General features: G+C 33.7%; 2 protein-coding genes across 10 annotated transcripts in view; one reads left to right on the plus strand and one right to left on the minus strand.

The window, feature by feature from the left end:
- Positions 1-1,150: 1,150 nt before the first annotated feature.
- On the minus strand, positions 1,151-11,498 carry LOC105423375 (cytochrome b5 reductase 4). 7 transcript variants are annotated; one of them, XM_089084104.1, is made up of 11 exons: positions 11,173-11,498; positions 8,000-8,253; positions 5,109-5,279; positions 4,655-4,755; positions 4,392-4,557; positions 3,709-3,962; positions 3,404-3,626; positions 2,915-3,209; positions 2,619-2,705; positions 2,239-2,397; positions 1,151-2,078 (listed from the first exon to the last, which is right to left on the minus strand). In XM_089084104.1, the coding sequence occupies exons 2-11, from the start codon at positions 8,244-8,246 to the stop codon at positions 2,024-2,026; spliced, it is 1,758 nt and encodes a 585-aa protein (XP_088940230.1). In that variant the 5' UTR covers positions 8,247-8,253; positions 11,173-11,498; the 3' UTR covers positions 1,151-2,023. The 7 variants fall into 7 exon arrangements, with proteins under 7 accessions (XP_088940230.1, XP_088940229.1, XP_088940233.1 ...); XM_089084103.1 differs by having other exon boundaries at positions 8,000-8,341; XM_089084107.1 differs by lacking the exons at positions 8,000-8,253; positions 11,173-11,498 and adding exons at positions 5,771-5,977; positions 7,336-7,389.
- A 1,353-nt stretch (positions 11,499-12,851) lies between these two features.
- LOC105423350 (fatty-acid amide hydrolase 2) overlaps positions 12,852-20,281 on the plus strand; it is a 10,166-nt gene continuing 2,736 nt past the window's right edge. Inside the window, exons 1-5 of one of the 3 annotated variants that reach the window (XM_089084110.1) lie at positions 12,852-13,110; positions 13,307-13,579; positions 18,997-19,236; positions 19,647-19,850; positions 19,995-20,200. In XM_089084110.1, coding sequence (XP_088940236.1) covers positions 19,063-19,236; positions 19,647-19,850; positions 19,995-20,200 — 584 coding nt within the window. In that variant the 5' untranslated portion in view covers positions 12,852-13,110; positions 13,307-13,579; positions 18,997-19,062. Of the gene's footprint in view, positions 13,111-13,306; positions 13,580-13,642; positions 13,662-18,996; positions 19,237-19,646; positions 19,851-19,994; positions 20,201-20,281 lie in introns of those variants that run through there. The other 2 variants (XM_089084109.1, XM_089084111.1) reach the window with 2 other exon arrangements.

Genomic DNA, 20,281 nt, shown 5'->3' on the forward strand with positions numbered 1-20,281 from the left:
CGCGGCGATGGTCGCGCAAAGAGATCGAAGAGATCCAGCCGCGAGATCCAGCGTCCAACAGGGCGGTGCGCGTCGGTCCTCGCCCGTGACATAATTTTCCGTCGCGTCGACGACGGGGGGGGGGGGGGTTGAAAGACGATTCGTCTTATTGCCGCCTGCCTGCGCGATGTCGTTATGTCATATCGCGGGGAGGAACTTGCCGCGATCAATAGACACTTCTGTACTCGGCGCCGGAAAATTAAGCCGGCCGCAAAGTTTGCATTATGGAAAGTTCCCTTATCGGCCGAACGGTCGACGGGGCCCTTTTGTGAAAATTCCCGTTTCGCCGCTCGACGAAGGAACGAGCAGGCGGGGGCGAGGGGGGAAAACGGGGACGTTATTACGCTCTCTCGCCTTCTTCTTCCTCTAGGTTGCCTAGATAAATATCCCGGTGTACATTATTGGGGGTGGCGGAGCGTCTCGGAGAGATTGAAGGTGAGAATTTACATCCTCCGCCTATCTGCGATGCACCCGAGGGATTCTCCCCGGTAGTTTTTCAGCCTAAGAAATTTAGCGGAAGCACAAGCAAGCGCTCTGCGCTCTGCGCGGTACATTTTCTCGCTTTTCACGACGCTCTCGGATGTGCTTCGAGAGGAGGAAAGAAATGAGAAAATTTAGTCGCAAAGTTCTTGAACTGTGCAAAGATAAAAGAACCTGCCGTCAAGAGCAAAGATGTACATATCCTCTGTGTGTATGTGAAATAAAGATGATATCAAAAGCGATTTTTAGAAGCGTAAAATTTAATTAGCAATATACTAGCAGTGTAGTTTGATTAGTAATCGTAAAATTATTCAACATAAAGAATAGATCAAAATTAACTGATATTATTAATTTTCGCGAAGAAAAATTTATAACTCAAGAAAAGATAGATTGTTTTTTTATTAAGTATAATTCGTTAAATAGAATCAATATAAATTGATATAAAAATTCAACTCGGGATGTATGTGACAGCAATTGATTCATAGCCGGAGTTTGATCCTGTTTATAAGAAGCTGATTGAAAATTTAAGAGTCGCCAGTGAATGAAGAAATAAATCATATTCTATATAATTTGTACAAATATAATATAAGTATAACATAATCATATTTTAATATAAAAACAATATCATCAGTTTTCAATCATTTATATGCATTTATTCTCAATTAATATCGCGTACACGCTTATATGTATAAGTGCGCAGCATTTTATGCCATCTTTCCTCAAAGAACAATTATATCATCTTATTTTATTTACATAAAAACAAGACGTTTGACAAGATGCGCTAATTAAAAATATCCTTTCTATAAAAGAAATATACATTCTATTACAATAAGAGAAACAATATTTAAAATTGTTCACTTTTATTACGCGCTTCTTGCCATCTTATTTAATTGTGCATTTCACTACGCGCGCTTGAAATTCTCACAAAAGAAAATATTACCCAACGTGATTACATAGCTCCATGACTAATAAACTATGTAAAATTAAAATTATATAGCAATTTGACCGTTATGTAGGCTAGGCTGCATGAAAAGATAGTCTTTTTAATGAAACGTTTCCTTCTGTAACAGATGAAAACATTTCTGATAGGATGTTCTCTATAGAACCGTATAGATTTTTCATATATTTTGTGTGAGACACATGTTTTTCTTGTGTTTATCTAAATCGCGAAGTGAGTTTGCCTCCAGTTTTTCTAGTTATCATATTGCAAAATTACATGTAAATATCTATTTTATGGATAGTATTACAATGTATCGCAGCTAAGAATGTATCGTTATGGGCGGAGATGGGAGTAAAAGTGCTTAAAAATCTTTGTAATTTCAGAAAAATATGCCTTGGCGATAGACACATCAATGACAGTTCACGCAGCTGTCGTAAAACATCTGTACTAATATTTAAGTAAACATGATTCGACAGGTACAAGTTTCATATCTTATTAGGCTCTCTAGACTTTCTGAAAGGAAAGGGAATATATATACAGTACGTATACTTTCAGCACAGACGATTAGTCGTCGAAATAATATGTTTGTTCAGGTTTCCAACCAAGGGTCTGAATATATCTAAAACAGAATGATGTGTAATTAATTAAGAAACAACAAAATATTGAAAACGATAAATTCAATAATTCACATCACGCAATCTTTTTTTACAATAAAAGTTAAATATTATTTGACGCTTATTATAAGAAATATACATTTAATAAGTAAAAAATGCATGTACTTTTTCGCAGATAATATAAATCCTTTTGGTCCGCAAGTAAATACGCATCCCTCCGGTGAACACTCGCCTATCAGTTCATTTAATAGTTTTCCGGATACAGTACCACGTCTACCCTCCCATTTATCTCCTGCTTGTGAAAGGATATGTGTAACTTTGAACCTGACGAAATTCGAAGATATTAATAATCTGTATCTAGTTAAAATAAAATTTCTTTTTATGTTTGGAATAAAAGATGGATTGGAATAAAAGATATAATATTATTTCATAATGGATACGATTTTTAGAATATGATATTGTATCATTTATATATTTTAAATATAAATGTGCGTTCTTCTTTGCAAAAATTTAAAATATATTCATTTTTATGTATATGTACTTACTTTTCTTCTGTAGATACTTTATCAAGCTGTGCCACATAAAACATATTGTCTTCATCCTTATTGAAATTTAGAAGATTGATTAGTTTTCTGGAAAAAATGTTAAATCAATTAATATTAAACAAAAATAATTAATATAACATATTAATCAAATTAAATTCGCTGTTATTGTTATGTATTGTTAATGTTATATTTTTTGACTTTTACTTTATATTACATTTTATATCACAGTTACAAATAAAAAATGTTCTCAAAAATGAAATAAATGTTAATACTTACTCAAAAATGTTAATACTTACACATTGCGCCTTGCTAATGCTCGCTGAATTATTCCTAACATCACGGTTAAACCCGTTCCACCTGCCAGCATGTGAATGACAGGATACCGATCGAAAGATTCGGTTACAAAGGCACCTAAACCATTGCTCATTATAAGAGTTTGGCCAGGTTGTAATTTGGTAATGGACGGACTGAGTGCGCCATTTGAATATCGCTTTATCATCAAGCAAATGCAATCAGGCGTGTAATTTGGCGCCATATCTTCGGGATGAAGGCACGGTGGGACAGGCGTATATGACCTTGATACTTCCATACCTATAGCAACATATTCAAATATCGTATTAATACAATTTTTGATAATATACTTTTACAAATATATATATATATATATGCTGTTTATACATATAGATTTTCAATTTCCATTTATAGATAAAATATAATCTTACTTATATTTAGATATTTTATCAATAAATTAACATTTTTTTGGAATTATCTACATTATTACTTACCCATTACATCCATTTTGACTTCTACGTGTCTACCGGCGGGAATTAGTTCTAGAAAATCTTTGGTACGTAAAACTAATAAATTAACTAGTTTGCAAAGGGGTGTGTTATTGAGTACTTCGTATTCTTTGTAAGTGCGTTTGTTTGTGATTGATTCTCGTAATAACGTATGACTTCCCTGAGATTTCCAGATATTTTTAATCTTCTTTGTGAACGTAAAATCTACCTGCAATTTAAGATATATTTTTTTAAATTTATGAAATATGCCCTAATATGGTAACCATTTATAAGTGAAATCAACAATTTACCTGCATTGTATCGAAATCTCTTTTACACATTGGCGGCCATTCTACATCTGCAGTTAAATCGAACTCATGGATGATAATGTGCTTTTCAAGAATTAGCCTAAAAATGATCTTTGAATCATTCAACCTTTCTAATTGGTAATATACTCCCGAATAGTTGCGTACACCTTGATAAAAAAGTGTGATAGAATTGGATGTTTGCCGCCAATCCATATTTACATTAAATGATTCCGGCGAATTTTCAACTGTCTTTTGCGCTGAAACAATAAAAATTTGCTATGATTATTGTCTTAATATTTTAACTTTATGCATGAATAAATTCGATATTTTTGCAATTGATTATAATTATCTTTATCCAACATTCTAGTTGTAAAAGTATTAACTACAAACGGTAATAAATTAAAAAAAAATTAAATAGGAGTATCTCTAGACTTAAATAAATAAAATAACTTAGAAATATTATGTAAATATTAATTATGCTTTGGAAAATAATGAAATTTTGAAATTTATCGATTTATAAAAAAGCATTCCCTTTTATTATAGTTTGTGTTGCTTGAGAATAATACAAACTTATGCATGAGCTCTATAATGAGCCAGTATCTATGATTTATTAATTCAGCAATGGTTCTCTAAATATAGATAATTTAAAAAACACTAGAGTGCAACTGATAACAATGAGTACTCACTGGTGGCACATTTGCTTCGACCTAATGTTACAGATAAACAGTTATTCGCGCTTGTAATCGACCTTTCCGTAACGGAGGAAGTGCTCGAAGTGGAAGAAGTACCGCGATTTAATCTACCCACGATGCATTTTTGTAAAATGCTTTGATAATTCACCCAAGCGTGCACCTGGAATTAACGATCTACGGGTACATAAAAATAATTACCGCTTAGCGAAAATGATATAGTGACGTAAATCGTGCGATGAGAAAGTAGAGGTTCTTACGTTTTCAAATAACTTCGTGGCGTCTTTCCCGACGCCTCTCATCAACTCGTCCACTCCACCCGGATGGAAGTCCATATAACGCGTAACATTGAATACCACTCCTGCAATCGAAATGAAAATTCTGAGGTAAAAATTAAGCAATTTCAAATTCATGAGTTAATCAGCGATAAGAAATTTAATCACTTTGTATAAATCATGCTAGCAATCAAAGTGATTTTGATTATCAATTGAGTAATTAAGTAATCTGACTTAACTATTTAGCGTTGCAAATTCACTTCACGTTTAGCTAAATCATTTTATATAAACAACATATCATTATAACATATTATATATATTATAAGCGACATACTGTTAATTATGTTAATTATGTTAATTATTATTATTATTCGTAAATAATTGCCGATGGCAAAGAGTCCCTTCTTTTAACAGACACAAAGTGCAAAAATAAACAAACCTCGGATTGCAATCCAAGCGTCGGTTTGCTTGTTATGATTAGCAAGTTCGGATAATGTTACGACTCGTGGTACACCACCGACTCCGGTTAAATCGACTCCTGAATTACCCAGACGAATCCAATCCATCAAACTATGCCCCGGTGCTAAAGCCGTCTTATTCCGTGGGTTTCCTATAAAAAAAAAAAAAATCGAAAATAAAGATTCATCGCTGCTGTTTTGTTATATCTTTCATCCATGTAAATTGCGGCAACATATTTAGAGATATATAAATCTAAATTTATCAGAGACTATTAAACAATTTATTTTATCCAATTATTTAATTTAATAATTAACTCATTCATTAACGATCCGCAATTACAACGTCTTTAATATTTCAGTTAAGTTCTTTAAATAAATTTTCAGTTATATTACATTTTTTTTTTAATTTTTAACACGCGTCATAATTTTTTTGTAACAAAGTTTACAAGTTACAAAGAAAACATTGTTGGTGTTTGAAAATTTGTTTTCCCCTCTATCGACATCGTCCTCGTTCGCTCGAGCTACGCATTGCAAATTAGTGGCCTGGAGCATAAGGGCGCCATTTATCTACAACGTACACGTGCACGTGCGCGTGCACGTAAATGCGAAAATAGATTAATTGGCAATTATACTAATTACTAACCGTCCTGGATCCGCAGACCGAGGCTCTGCGGAGACCCATCGCCATCCGCGGCGGAAACCAAAGAAGCGCCGCAGCATCGTGGCATTTTTTCATCGGAACGACAGGAATCGCGGGGACACGATCATTTTTGCATTTGCTTCTTTGCAAAAAAAAAAACGCGAAAGCGCGATGAAGCTTTCAGAATACGTCACAATTCGTGGAGTTTGCCTTGACAACATTGAAAAATTGAATTTTCTTAACGCGTTTAACACGGAGAGATAATAAAACGGAGAAATAAGCAGGGCAGAAGGTAAACAAGGTTTGCTTTTCAAAGAAACGGCGAACGAAACGTATTAATGGCGTCGAACATTAAAGACGTAATAATGTCACGGGTAGGACGGATATCGATAACATGATACGGTGTAGACGACGATAGAGAAAATGTAATATATACATATGTATGTATTGCGCAAACTTATGTATCGACGCTTCGACTACCGTGAAAACCAATTAAAACTAGTTAAAATGTAATTATAAGCAATTAGCTCATTTATGAGAGACGAAAATATCGTGTAAATTTAACTTTAATCAGATTTGTAAATATTCGCATTCGTCATCACCGATTAAAAATTTTTAATATTTGATGTGCCGATAACTGTTTGACATTCAATATCTTATATATATATATATATATATATATATATATATATTTTTTTTTTCATTCAATTTAATTTCAAATGATATTATGAAAATAAAATTCCTAGTCATATTTTTAGAATTTTTATCAAGTTCTCCCCTTTTCTCTCACTCATTTCATCGTATATTTTTTTATAAATTTCAAATTACAATTAATACATTACAATATTGATATCACACGTTTGTTCATTTTTAAAAATAAATTTCATAAAAAAAAAAAACTTCAATCTTGATTTTAATTTAGCACAAGTTATATAACACCTCGGGATATAAAAAAAAAAAAACAATTGGAGCCAAAGAGATTCTTTATCAACGTCTTGCAATAATCCGAAAGAACTTTAGATCAAATCTTCGTAAAAAAAGATTTATCATAATAAAAGAAACAAACGATCTTTGGAAGATACCCTGCCGTAAAACAGATATTCACACATTAAAGTACATCGGACTAAAGGAAGCGAGTAACACAAAGTGAACTGGTAACGTAAAGTCTTCCCTCACTATTTAGCTAAATCGGCTTCGGCAAAGAGCAGCTCGCTTAGCTCGGGGCCACCATCGATTCGTCGTATTAATAATGAGGAGACGAGAGAATTCTGAGGAGAACGATTTCTTAATTATGCATCGCCCGTGTGCGATGAGGTAAACGCGCGCGGCGGACTCGGATGTGTGCTCGAATCGTTCATCTAATACCGGATGTATCCGAGGAGGAGGTGACGAGGTGATCATCTACATCATCAAGGAGCGACCGGTCACTAGTTTTTTTGCTCGTGGAAACTGGGACGGATGCGCGATGCGAATCGCGGGTCTTATCGGCGATGAGAAACGCGAGAGAGAGAGACAGAGAGAGAGAGAGAGAGAGAGAGAGAGAAAGAGAGAGAGAGAGAGAGAGAGACTAGATTCCGGTGATCTCGTGGTGAAGGACCAGAGGGTACTGCGCTGAAACACGCGGCCGAATATAACCCTGAGACAGGTAGATCAATATAGTGGCGATGGACGACGACGCTCAGCTCAACACGCAGGATCTCCCGCCAGTCGGAGCGCGCTTCTCCGCGTATCGAGATCAACGCCGGAGAGAAGGTCGGAGAGGAGGTCCATCGATCATTCGATCAATCGATTAAACGAAGTGCGTCATTTGATTAGCACCGACAACGAAAGCACCGCCGAAACGGGGGGGGAGGGGGGAGGGGAGGAGGGGGGAGGTGGCGCGGACACGGTCGGAATTTTTGCAAACGAAATTACTTCGGCACGACACGACAAATTTTTTTTACATATAACCGGGAACGTCGCGCCTTTTGGTATTTTATCGGGGAATTTCAGACACTCCTTTTGGAAAAATATAATAAAAAGATATTTGGGATTATATGTTGCGCGTTTTTTTTTTTTTTTTTTTTTTACGCTCTTCCTCGCGCGCGCTCTTTTACGCTTTCGCGCGGTTCGCCTTCGTTTCTCGAAGTATACACAGTAGAAAGTATGACTTGCGGTATTACGGCTTCTATTTCGATTGATTGAAGGAACTAAACGCTTTAAAAAAAAAAAAAAAAAATCACATGTTCTTACCGGTAGCAGATCCGGATGACGACACTGTCTCGGTTTTCACTTTCACTTGCTCGCTTTGACCGGGTCTAATGATTTCGGTGGGCAACATTACAACGGTGTTCTTGGCCAACAGACTCGTAGGTGAAGACGTTTTTACGTCGATTTTCTTCATTTTGTCTTGTATATCATCAGTGCTATAACTCCGAAATCTATCTTTTTCCTTTCTCGCTCGGGTCCCCGAAGAATCGTTCCTTTTCTTTGATTCCATGAGTTTCCTTTCGAAGATGGAAAATCAGAATGTAAAACCGTTATGCTTCGTCACATATGTTCCGATAAAGACCCCATAGTCTATCTGGTTGAGTTCTGCCACATACAAAAGAATTACAAAGCAAATAATTATTTTTACGAAATGATCATTTCGTGAAAAATTAATAATTAATAATTAATAATTTAATAATTTGTTAAGACGCTATCGTAATAATTACGATATTTTTACATTTACACCCGAAATTATAACCGAATAGTTATTACAATGAATTTTTACATATTAAAAATATCAATTAATTGTGATTTTAAAAATATCACAATTTTATATTTTGGAAATTAAAACAAACGAAATCTGGATGTTACATGTGTAATTCTTTATATCTAAATATTATTCGCAAAATGTCAAATACAAATATAAAACATTATTCTATTAATTATATTTTTAGGTATTATGAAATATTTCGAAAACAGATAAAATATTCTGAAAATATTAAAAATGTAATTAAACATTGCTAAATTAGATGAATTACAGTTCTTACTCTTTTGGTAAATCAAATTTTTTGTTACACATTCATTGTCAAACATATCATGACACTTAAAATCGAAAACTCATAAAGACTTGTATATTATCACATTACACACGAATCATCATCGTGAAACGCCACCATCGTCATCCATTTGCATTGCATGGTTCACAAATTTAGAAAGCGAGACGTCTTAAGACACGACTCATGCATTTGCTCTCAATTGCTTTCTCCACACACTTTCTCCACACAATTTTGGTTGCCCTTTGCGATATATAAACGTTAACATAACACAAAACTTAAATTTAATCGTAATATCGAATTTGGCGAATTGTCAAAATTAGAAAATAGAATTGCAAAAAATCTTAATATTTAGATAAAAAATTATAAATGCCATTAATTTTATTTGTGTCTAATTTAAAAAAAATAAATATATTAATTATGTAAATATTTATCTTAAATCCATAAATCTCAGCTTTCCTATATTCCTAAAATTTTCAATATCTAAAATAGAATGGAATCTTTATTATGAATGAATTGTTTTGAATTTTAAGATATTTTTAAATAATTTTCAACAAATATAATCGTACTTTTTTCGTTTAGAAAAAAATAAACATTGCAATTGAAAATAAATATAAAAAAATATAACATCAATTAAATTCAACAATTATATTAAAAAATGTAATTTTTAGAGAAATAGTTTTTATTATAATTCTTAATCCTGCGTAATAACATAAAAAATATTTTCTTTAAAAAATTATTTAATCTTTTGTTCAAATTATCACTCCAAAAATAAAGTCACATCATAAAAAAAGTCATCGTAACATCATAAGGTAGTTAATCATCTTAATCGATACAGTAAAATAAAACAACAAGCATTTAACAAAGTTTGAGAAAATTTATAAGTATGCATCTCTTAATAATCTCTTTTTCTCATAAAAACTTGTGTAACTGGTATCAAGGCAAGCGCGAAGGAAGAAAAAAATTGTAAAGTATAATTAAAAGTAAGTATTCTAACGTTTACTTCCCGCATAGAGAAAGCGAACCCTCTCCTCCCTCCCTCCCCCGCTGTGCTTAAAGCTCAAGGAAACAAACAACATCCAAAATACCTTAATATCTTAAAACTGATTGAGAGCGCCGCGAGACTTCGATTTCGTTCGTGACGTATGAAAGCCCTCGCGGTATTCTCGCTGACACAGGAATAATAATAAAATTGCGCGGAGCATTAAACACTGTTTGTTGAGTGATTAGAAGTGGTCGCGACGCGACATTCGACATTCCGCTACGGCTTCCAGGAGAGAGAGAGCGAGCTTAAGTGCGCTTTATCTCGTCTACAGGCGGCCTTCTGCCTTCGGACTACTCGGGGTCTTGGTCGAAATATTAACCGTGAGAGGTATCCCCCCCCGTATCATATTTATTTAAACGCTTATACCATCTACATTTAAAAGAGAATAGCTACGAGTTAAAAGGCGGAATGTTGTTAGATTAATTCTGCGGATAGTATTGATTTTGTTTAAACCCTCGTTATTTATGGATCTTTCAATACCAGTCTCACGATCGTGCCCTTATAAACACGTACCTTATATATCTTTCCCCCCCCCCCCCCCCCATAAGCAAGTGCTGTTTACACTAGAACAGGTCTTTCAACCAAGTTCAATCGTGGGCTCTCCTGACACGCGTGAATATGCGTCAAATGAAGTCATTTGCACTTGAAATATTTGCGTGATAATAAAAGACAAGCGCACGAAAATAGAAAATATTTTTAATATCTAAGAAAAAAAAGCGGGAGCTTATAGTTTCTTTTCCAAGAAAAGATCTTTTTCATTTTATTTAACATTTTATAAATTATTAACTTTTAGTATCAATAATTTTATTTCTTTAATACTTTATAAAATAACACTTAAATTAAACTGTAATAAGAAGATTTAATTATTTATCGTAGATTGGAAATGTACTTTCATTTTCTACATTACAAAGTGCAAGTACAAAAGTTTCTTGATAATTTTTTTTAAATTAAAAAAAAATATATATATATACATATACTCGATGTAAGATCATCTTATCATCGTATCATCTTATTTTTTTTATCAATAAATATACAAAACAAATAATTATTGATAAATCGATGATAAATAATTTCATTATTGGAAATCCAATTATAATCATATTCTTCTCTTATCTCTCTGATTTTATCTTTATATATATATATATATATATAATATATTAATGTGCTACAACATATATAAAATATTTAACGATGCACATATGACAATCTCAACTCGATATATTCTTCGACTCTCACTTTTCTGGTAGAAAAAAAAGTGTTCCTCGATGACTTTTCTTGGGAATTATGGCGAGTAAATGTAAAAATCATTTTCGCCCGATTGTAACATCGAAACTCACCAAAATGATATTTATTTCAACCCTTGTTCGTGACATATCCGAAATGTACGAACTAAGTATCCCGAATTTAGATTATTTCCTCCAGCGGTCTGACAAGGCATAAGCTTATATGCGCGTCAATCGCCGAGAGAGGCTCGGGGCAATTAACGTCCGACGTGCAGAAGCACGCGTCGAATATCACGATGTATGTCACTCGTACTCGAACACACGCGTGCGCCCCGCCGGAAGGATTAAATGGCCTCGAAAATCGCTCGGGATCCGGCCGACGAGAGCGGTCACGTTTTGGAGGTTAGGTCTCGGATCGGTCTCATCCAGCTGCTCCGTCTCGCGGCCAACTTCATGCACCGCGACAAGGCCGTATCTTATCGTGTACCTTGAGCCCGCAGGTTTAACATATTACTTTGAACCGGTTTACTTTGAAGTGGTTTTTTCCAAATTTTTTATTACTTATTGACTTATTGAAAATTATTTATTGACTCACGAAAGCGAAGAGAACTTCTATAAATAGGAAATAAGACTTGAGTGATATATAGAGATATTGATAAAAAATATTATCATGAAAAAATAATGTGCCTCACCAACGTTTATGTACACAAACGTTATGTAAACGTTTGAGAAACGTTTTTCAATTATAAGAACGTAAACATGTGAGCGCTAGATTCAAAAATGTTACACGTTTATACGTTTTGGAAACGTTTAAATGCGAAAAAATGTTTTACTAGGATATTTGCACGCTTTACGAACCTTAACGTTCGAGTATTCCTTAAACATTTATAATGTTTCTTTGAATGGTTTTGACATGATAATTGTATTGTGACAAGAAAGATCAAGATTTACTGAGGATAAATATTACTTTGCAAAAATCTTTTATGCTTAAGTGATAATATAATTATGTAATTATATATAAATTAAATAAATATATGAATTACACATGAGTATATATAAATATATATATATATATATATATATATAATTATAGGTAATTATATATTTTTATATGTGAACATATTCTATATATAATTGTATATAGAAAATTTTTTGTAAATGTATTACATAAGAAAGAAGCATACTGATTTCATCATTTATATATTTACCGACCACGCAAATATACACAATTAATTACTTTTATTTATTTTACAATACATCATATATTGTGACAAGTTGTTAATAAATTTATAATTAACTTTTGCTTAATTAATTTTCTAGACGATACAAAGTTTAAAGTTCGATTTTAGATTTTGTGTCAACTAGATTTAAATTTCATTACGAGCGCCAAACATAAAATTTAATTTTCTAAATTAATATTTTTTTTTTCCTTTATGATTTAATCCTTTAAATCGGTTCAGAAATCTATCATTCAAGACTACTCCCAGAATGCTCTCCCAGAAAAATTTTACTCGGAAACATATAATATATGTAACGTAACGTTATATTATATTACATCGAGTAAAATTTTTCTCGGAAGAGAACGTTTTGGAACGTAGCCCAAATCCATTGAATTCGCGGATGCGAAGGACACCGTATATACGTAAACGCAGCCGGATGCGAGATCGAGGGTGCGGCGGTTCCTAAGACCGCCCCTGCGACCTCTCGAACCCCTTTGTCCCGCGTGTTCGCGTGACGAGCGCGTGCTTCGTGGCGGATCGGCCCGGCTCGGCCGTGCTCGGCCGCGAGCCGAACGTTCGAGTCCGGAGTGAAGTGAGTCGCGCGCGCGATGTACATAGCGAACGGTGGTGGGTGGATGGACTGTGTTCGTGTTGCTTTCGCGAAAAGCGGAGCCGCGATCGTCGGGACGGCAGTCGGCGTCGAACGTTCGGTGCTCGGGAAAAATTGACGGCCGTCTCTCGATCTTCGAGGGAGACAAGAGGGAAGAGAGAAGAAGCGTTACAAACCAGGATACCGTCGATGCCTCCCGGTTTGAATCACTCGCCCATCTCGGTGAGTTTTTTTACTCCCATTGTGTCACTCGCACCGTAGGATCTACGGGAAATTGGGCGGGGGGAGGGAAAGGGCGCGGAGGGATCAGATCGTCTTTTTTCTCTCTCTCTCTCTCTCTCTCTTTCTCTTTCTCTTTCTTTCCGCCTGGCTGACGCGGCACACCGGTATTAACTCCATTTGCGTAAGCGTTTCGCAGGTTGCTCGCGAGAGTCTCGGCACCGGGAGCGGCACGGATAAGAATCGACCGGATCGCGATAACGAGATTGAGCGAGATAATCTCGGGAGGATCGGGACGACGATATTACCTGTCCTGCGTTCCTCAGTTGCTCCTTCACCTACGTGACGGAACTAAGTGTCGCGCGAACGGCTCCGAATTATAAATAACAACATCGTCATCGCCACGAACCGAGATTTCCGGTTGCCTCGTTGCTGAGCACCGTTCCGAGATATTTTTTCGACGAACACACAGGTAAACGAATATCTTCCGCCGGCAGAAGTAGAGTACAGAGCTCGTCGTGAAGAGTCGTCGACTAGAGAGAACGTCAAATTAGGTGAATGTCAACGGCCGGCGTGTAGTTGTAGGTCAAACGGCTTAAAGATGAGAAAGATTCTCCTGTAGAAATATTTTGAATATCTTTTTTTTAAAAGGATCCTTGATATAAAAGTGTCTCTAAATGTGATTCACAGCCAATCAGCAGGCTTCTAACAATGAGCAAAGTGTTGTCAAATAACATTTTACTAACGTCTCAATAACATTTCTAATGTTAATAAAATGTCAGTGGAACATTATTTGATGTCACTTTGTTTATTAGGAAGCCACTCTTAGAGGCACTTTTATCGATAAAAAAATTCAGAATATGAGCTGAAAATTTCAGCTCAATTAAAAATGGTCAAATATATCGATTTTATTTTACGCATACGTTATTATTTTTTTTTTTAATTAATTTACTCCCTGTATATTCTGAATTGTGTAAAATGATCTCTGAACGCGTCTAAATAACTTAAGCAAGCTAATTAACTTAAACAAGTGGAAAAAAAGAGCTAAACTTCTTGTGAAATAAAGCAAATTGGAAGAAATAACAAAAAAAAAAAAAACAAAACGTATTTTTGGATTGTTCGTATTCGACTTCTTATTTTCTACTTGCAGGCTCGACTTGAAGTAAACAAAGAAAAAAAGAGGATGAATCATCGCAAGGAATGCGAAGTTATGACGCTAAATAGCATCAGAATCTTCGAAATGCTTTCCTGTAAAGTCGCGTCTTTTGATCTTTACATACCTCACAAAGGTTGTTGAACCAATTAAAAGAAATAGTTTTTTAAATTTTTTCTAAAAGTAAAATGTAAGTCAAATGTGCGTTTAAAAGTCGGTCGAAGAATAGAGGAAAGCTGTCATTAACGTTAATAGAGCCTTAGTGGGGGGGGGGGGGGGAAGGGGAAACACACATGTCAACGATGCGTTACTTCATCGTGACACGCTTCGTACTTTTTTTCCCTCGACCGTCTCTATCTTCCCCTCGTCCGCGTTTTTTTTTTTTTTTGTTTAACAACCTTGATTAATTAATTGCACGTAGTAGTCGATTCCTTCCTCTATTATAGTACAATTGAGCGCAAGGATGGGTTGCTAGTCGGACGATTCGCCAATCTTGATAACATCGTCGCATCGATCGCCTAACGGCCCAACCGAATTAATTTAGCCTAAATTAAATAATCCCCGGTTTTACTCTTGTATCGTAAATAATGTTGGCTGAGACGTTCATAGAAATTTCATGAGAACGTTTCATAGAAAATTCGATACGTAACAAGGCGTAACGTAGCGTTCTTGTTGTTTTCTTTATTGTGTCTACGTGCCAAGAAGTAGCTTGGGATAAGAAAAATATGGCTGTGAAAGACGTACGTTTAATACCGGGGAAAAAAAAGAAATCGTATTAAGAGAAATCATCGCTGATAACCAAGAAAATTATTATTATTTTATTTAAAAAATTTATTTAAAACGAAAAAAAAAAAATATATATATATATATATATATATTCACACACATATAAGATGTTACAAAATTCGAGAATACGATTTTTTAAAAATTAAATAATTAAAGTGCACATGTCATTTTTTTTAAATTTTTTATAAATAAATTCTTATGAAGAGTATAATCATAAACAATTAAGAAGTCATTAATTCGTGTGTCGTATAAAAATAATGGTATTAGTTATCAGAAATTTTGCGATCATCAATATTAAACAAAACATTGCCACTTAAAAAAATTTATTTCTCGAAAAAAATAGCATACACTTACATTATGTAATTTTTCACGAATTTTTACACTGCATTGTATTATCCTCAAATTTTGAGACATTCTGTATATAATTTCCGTTATATATCAGAATCTTTTTAGATATTCTGATGCTTTTTTAATAACGATATCTCCATAAATTAATCTCTATAAATATTTTTCATGTATTTGTTTACTTCTGAAAAAAAGCGATTTGTCAAAAAATTGGCTACATTTGTCAAAATCTTTACATATTATACGCTTTATGTTTCCTATCTTGTCTTTCACCTGTGTAGAAGTCTGTCAGAAGTATTTTTAAATCGTGACATTAGTATATATTAATAATTCATGTTTTAGTAGAGTAGAGCGCATCATTCAGATAAACTCTTCTCTGTATGTAAACAATACAGTCTTAGTTGTAAAAATTGTCTTCTTTTTCTTCTTTTTCATTTATAACTATGACGTAATCTATAACTGTAAAGTAATATTTAAAGTAATATTTAACTTGTCAAATTGTATCTCTTCTCGTGAGACTTATGACTGTAACAGGGAATTTGTATTGCTATATAATAAATGACATAATAAATTTTATGATATGTTCAAGCTAGTGCGAATGCATATTTTTTTAAAATGTAAAGTTAAAAAATAATTTTCATTTATTTGTGTTAATTTATCGATTGCATAAATAAAACTTATTTATTTCAACATAAACATAATAAATATTGTAATTTTAAAAGAAAATTATTATATCTATTTTCAATGATTATGAATTCCGAAAGAATATTTAAAACTGTTTGTGCATAAAAATTCCAAATTATGAATCACATTTGTTATTTTTACGCACACATCTTATTTTTTACACATCACATATTTTTATTTTTACTTCTTTAATGTTGAATTATTTTATAATAACGGTAAATTATATTACAGTTTGCGAAATAATAGTGTACTTAATATAATGTAAAAGTTCCACAATTTCAAAGAATTATGAGTAATAAAGTAACATTTCGCTTTGTTTTTTAATAAGATAAACGTACGTGTAAAATTTATTTTTTTCATACATCTGAGGTATAAACATAACGTAGATTGATATTTGTTAACAAATAAAATATCAAGATGGGATGTGCATCAGATTTTTATAAATGACATATCAAATGTAAGATTTTTAATATGGCAAATTTAATTCCGCTCGTTCGTTCTACGTGTAAATTTCGTAGCGATCTCATAATTTTGTGTATACGTATCTTGATCACACGAAATAGCCTTGTATAAGCGGTTCGTGTCGCGTATGCCGAGATGACATTTAAAATATGATAATAAACCAGACGCGCGATATGCAATGTATACATTTTATGCCATCATTTTATGCAGTGTATACATTTTATCACATGAGATTAAGAAGCTGCGCGAAATCGAAGTCCCTCGAGTTTAATTTTTCTGAATGAAAGATCTCCCGCCGCGAAATTTTACCGTGAAATCTTGTTTTAACGTATTAAATTATTATCGCTCGTAAAAATTTATTTCAACATAATTCCCATAGATTTTCCGTTAGAAGTTTCTCTCTCTCTCTCTCTCTCTCTCTCTCTCTCTCTCTCTCGTTAGAAGAAATTGATTAAAACTTTATCAAACTGCGAGCGAGCGTAATAATGGGCGGGTCATCGTAAAATTTTCAACTTTCGGCTTGAACTTCTAATTAATTTGCTGGACGAAAATTTACACTTTCGAAATTGCCTCGAAACTTTTACCCCTCAAACAAACAAATACATAAAATCGGTAGTTAAAATCCGTAATGTGGACACGGCGTATCGACGTTCGGCCACGTTAGCTCCACGATAGCTCCGCACGGTCGCCCCGTACTTTAATTCTGTTATTTGCAAAGCTACTTAAATTCAACCGTATTGTTCCCGCCAGCCTTGACACGTAATTCCGCGATTACATCATTAATGGTTGTCCGCCGGATTAAATGTGTAAGCACTCGGTATATATCGCAGAAGTCACCCGGGCAGGCCCTCGAATCGGCCTGCCCGTGAATATTGATGTAATTTTTCATACAGCGAGATTCGGGCGTCTCGTCACTTACCTATTACGAAGTCTTTATTTATCACCGACGTGCCGGTTAAATTATCCTTGTTGGGAAGCACGCAACTGTGCACAGCAGATCACGCGATTTTGAAACGGACGCGTTCACGCGTTTTCTGTCTTCTCGCGGAATTTTAAATTTGACGCTATCGATATCGAGCGAGAAGAATTCCGCCGAATCGATCAACTTTCGATATTTCGATCTAAAATTCTTTTTCTTTCCCGTAAATTCACACAGGTGTAAATATTTAATTTAGAAAGTATAAATTTTGAAGTATCTTCCTCGATTTCTTTTCGACGTGGCAAGTGTGATTCTGTAATATATAATAATTAATTAAAAAAAATAGTACGTTATATCGCTGATGTGTTTGATAGCTTATCGCGAGTACCTACTAGTTTTCCTTTTAACATAAATACTAAGCTTATGTAAATCGTAACAATATCACTCATGTTTTTAATATTGTTTTAGCAAAATATGGACCATTACACAATATTGCAAATTAGTGTGACAAACAATATTAAATAAGAAATTTCGAAATAATTAAGTTGTAATAAGAAATTACTAAAATAAAAAATAAAAAGATAATAAAATAAAAACTCTATCGTTTCGTTTTTTTTTTTTTTTTTTTTTTTTTTTAATTATCGTCTTAGACGATATTTTTTTCTTTCTTAATATATATTTTTACTCTTGATTTTTTTTCTTTCTTTTTTACATTTGTAATTAAAAAAAAACGAAACGATAGAATTTTTATTTTATTATCCTTTTATTTTTTAGTAATTTTAGTAATTTCTTATTGCAACTTAATTATACGAAATTTCTTATTTAATATTGTTTGTCACACTAATTTGCAATATTGTGTAATGGTCCGTATTTTGCTAAAACAATATTAAAAACATGAGTGATTTATTGTTTACGATTTACATAAGCTTAGTATTTATGTTAAAAGAAAAACTAGTATGGTCGCGATAAGCTATCAAACACACCAGCGATATAACGAGATAATTTTCGATACGATACCATTATGCAAGGCAAAATGATGAATCATATTTACATTCGATTGGTGTAACATGTCATAATGAATTCTGAAATGCGTCGTTATTATGATCGTTATAGAATCGATGTTATGGAAATACGTAGTGTTTTGTCCTTTCGGATGCGCATTTATATAATTTTTATACAACAAAACCGATTGGAACGCAATATTTTTCTTTATATAACTATGTTTTGCGTTATAACTGAAATAAATAAACTTATATAAACTTATAAACAAATAAATAAACTTATTTTTCCTCGATATGAGGGGAATTTGCATAAATGAATTTTATTTTATTTTATTTTGGCGTACGAATATTTGTGAAATTAAATTAAAAACAATTTTTAATATTAATCTTCAATTTTTAAATCGTATATTTTTAATCTTGGTATGTGGTGCAAAAGTTGCTGTTGCTGTTGCATTTTTTTTTTTTTTTTTTTTTTTATGAATGACGCATGAATATGCTAGGTGTACGATAGACGATTTTAATCGTTAAAATCATTACAGAATTACAGATTTATATTTTTTTCTCCCGACTGGTGAATGACGACTGAAGAGCGAACCTGAAGCAAGATGCAAACTCGACAGATCCTGAGCGTGTTTCATCGCTTGTTAGAACTGATTGTGAGAGGGATATCACTGTTAATTGCCTTTGTCAGAGGACCGGCGGAATCTCAACCACCTATCAAAGATTTAACTCTGTTGCACAGCGCGACTGCTTTAGCGTTAAAAATTCGAAACCGACAGGTAAGTCTTTTGAAGCTATTTATCGAATTTCGCGAATGTTTGATAAATGTCAAAACAACTTGAAATCTGATAAAGCTTATCTACACTCGATCTTGTAATTATCCTTCATCTTTTGAATTATCTGATACAACAAAGTGAAATTTTATCTTGCATACTAGTCATGAATGACGAATGGCATTACAATGCTTATTTTAAACACAATAAACACACACTAAATCGCACACGAAGATCTTTTTTTATATCTTTATGTTTTATTCATTATTTCTTTAATGCATATAAAATAATTGAACCTGCATAGTCATAAATACATTAATAAAGTGACGTAAGCTACAAGCTTAAGTATCTATGTCACGTGTCACGCACATCCGCTTGTCGCCTAAGTTACTCACATTATTGTTTATTATTCGTAGTTAACTTCGGAAGATGTAGTATCTTCGTACATAGAAAGAATAAAAGAAATACAACCAATACTCAACTGTGTAGTAGCGGAACGCTTTGAGGAAGCGTTGAAAGAAGCGAGAAAATGCGACGAACTGTTGAAATCACAGGACGCCCCGTCCGTGGAGTTTCTGGCCAAGGAAAAACCATTGTTCGGTGTGCCCTTTACCACCAAAGTAATTCCTGCTTCTTATTTTATTCATCTTTCAATTTTATTAGAGTTGACGAGAGACATCAAATAATTATTTGTTTCACTTTTTATTATTTGTTGATATGATTATATGATTATAATCTAAGAATGCCATTTTTCTAATTGCCAGGACTGTATCGCGATCGAAAACATGCAGCAAACGGCCGGTTTAGTTATTCGTAAAAACACCGTCGTTGAGAAAGATGCAGATGTGATAAGGTTAATGAGGTCAGCTGGGGCCATACCTCTGGCGTTGACAAATGTTTCAGAATTGGCAATGTGGTGGGAAAGCAGTAATTGTCTATTTGGCGTCACCAAGAATCCTTATAACACAAGGTGCGATATGTCACGTTATGTCATTATTGATATAATGCAGTGTAATCAATTCACATCATGATATATATATATATATATATA

This window comes from Pogonomyrmex barbatus, unplaced genomic scaffold, assembly GCF_055798465.1.
Source record: "Pogonomyrmex barbatus isolate J1 unplaced genomic scaffold, ASM5579846v1 scaffold8, whole genome shotgun sequence".
NCBI classification, from domain to species: domain Eukaryota; kingdom Metazoa; phylum Arthropoda; class Insecta; order Hymenoptera; family Formicidae; genus Pogonomyrmex; species Pogonomyrmex barbatus.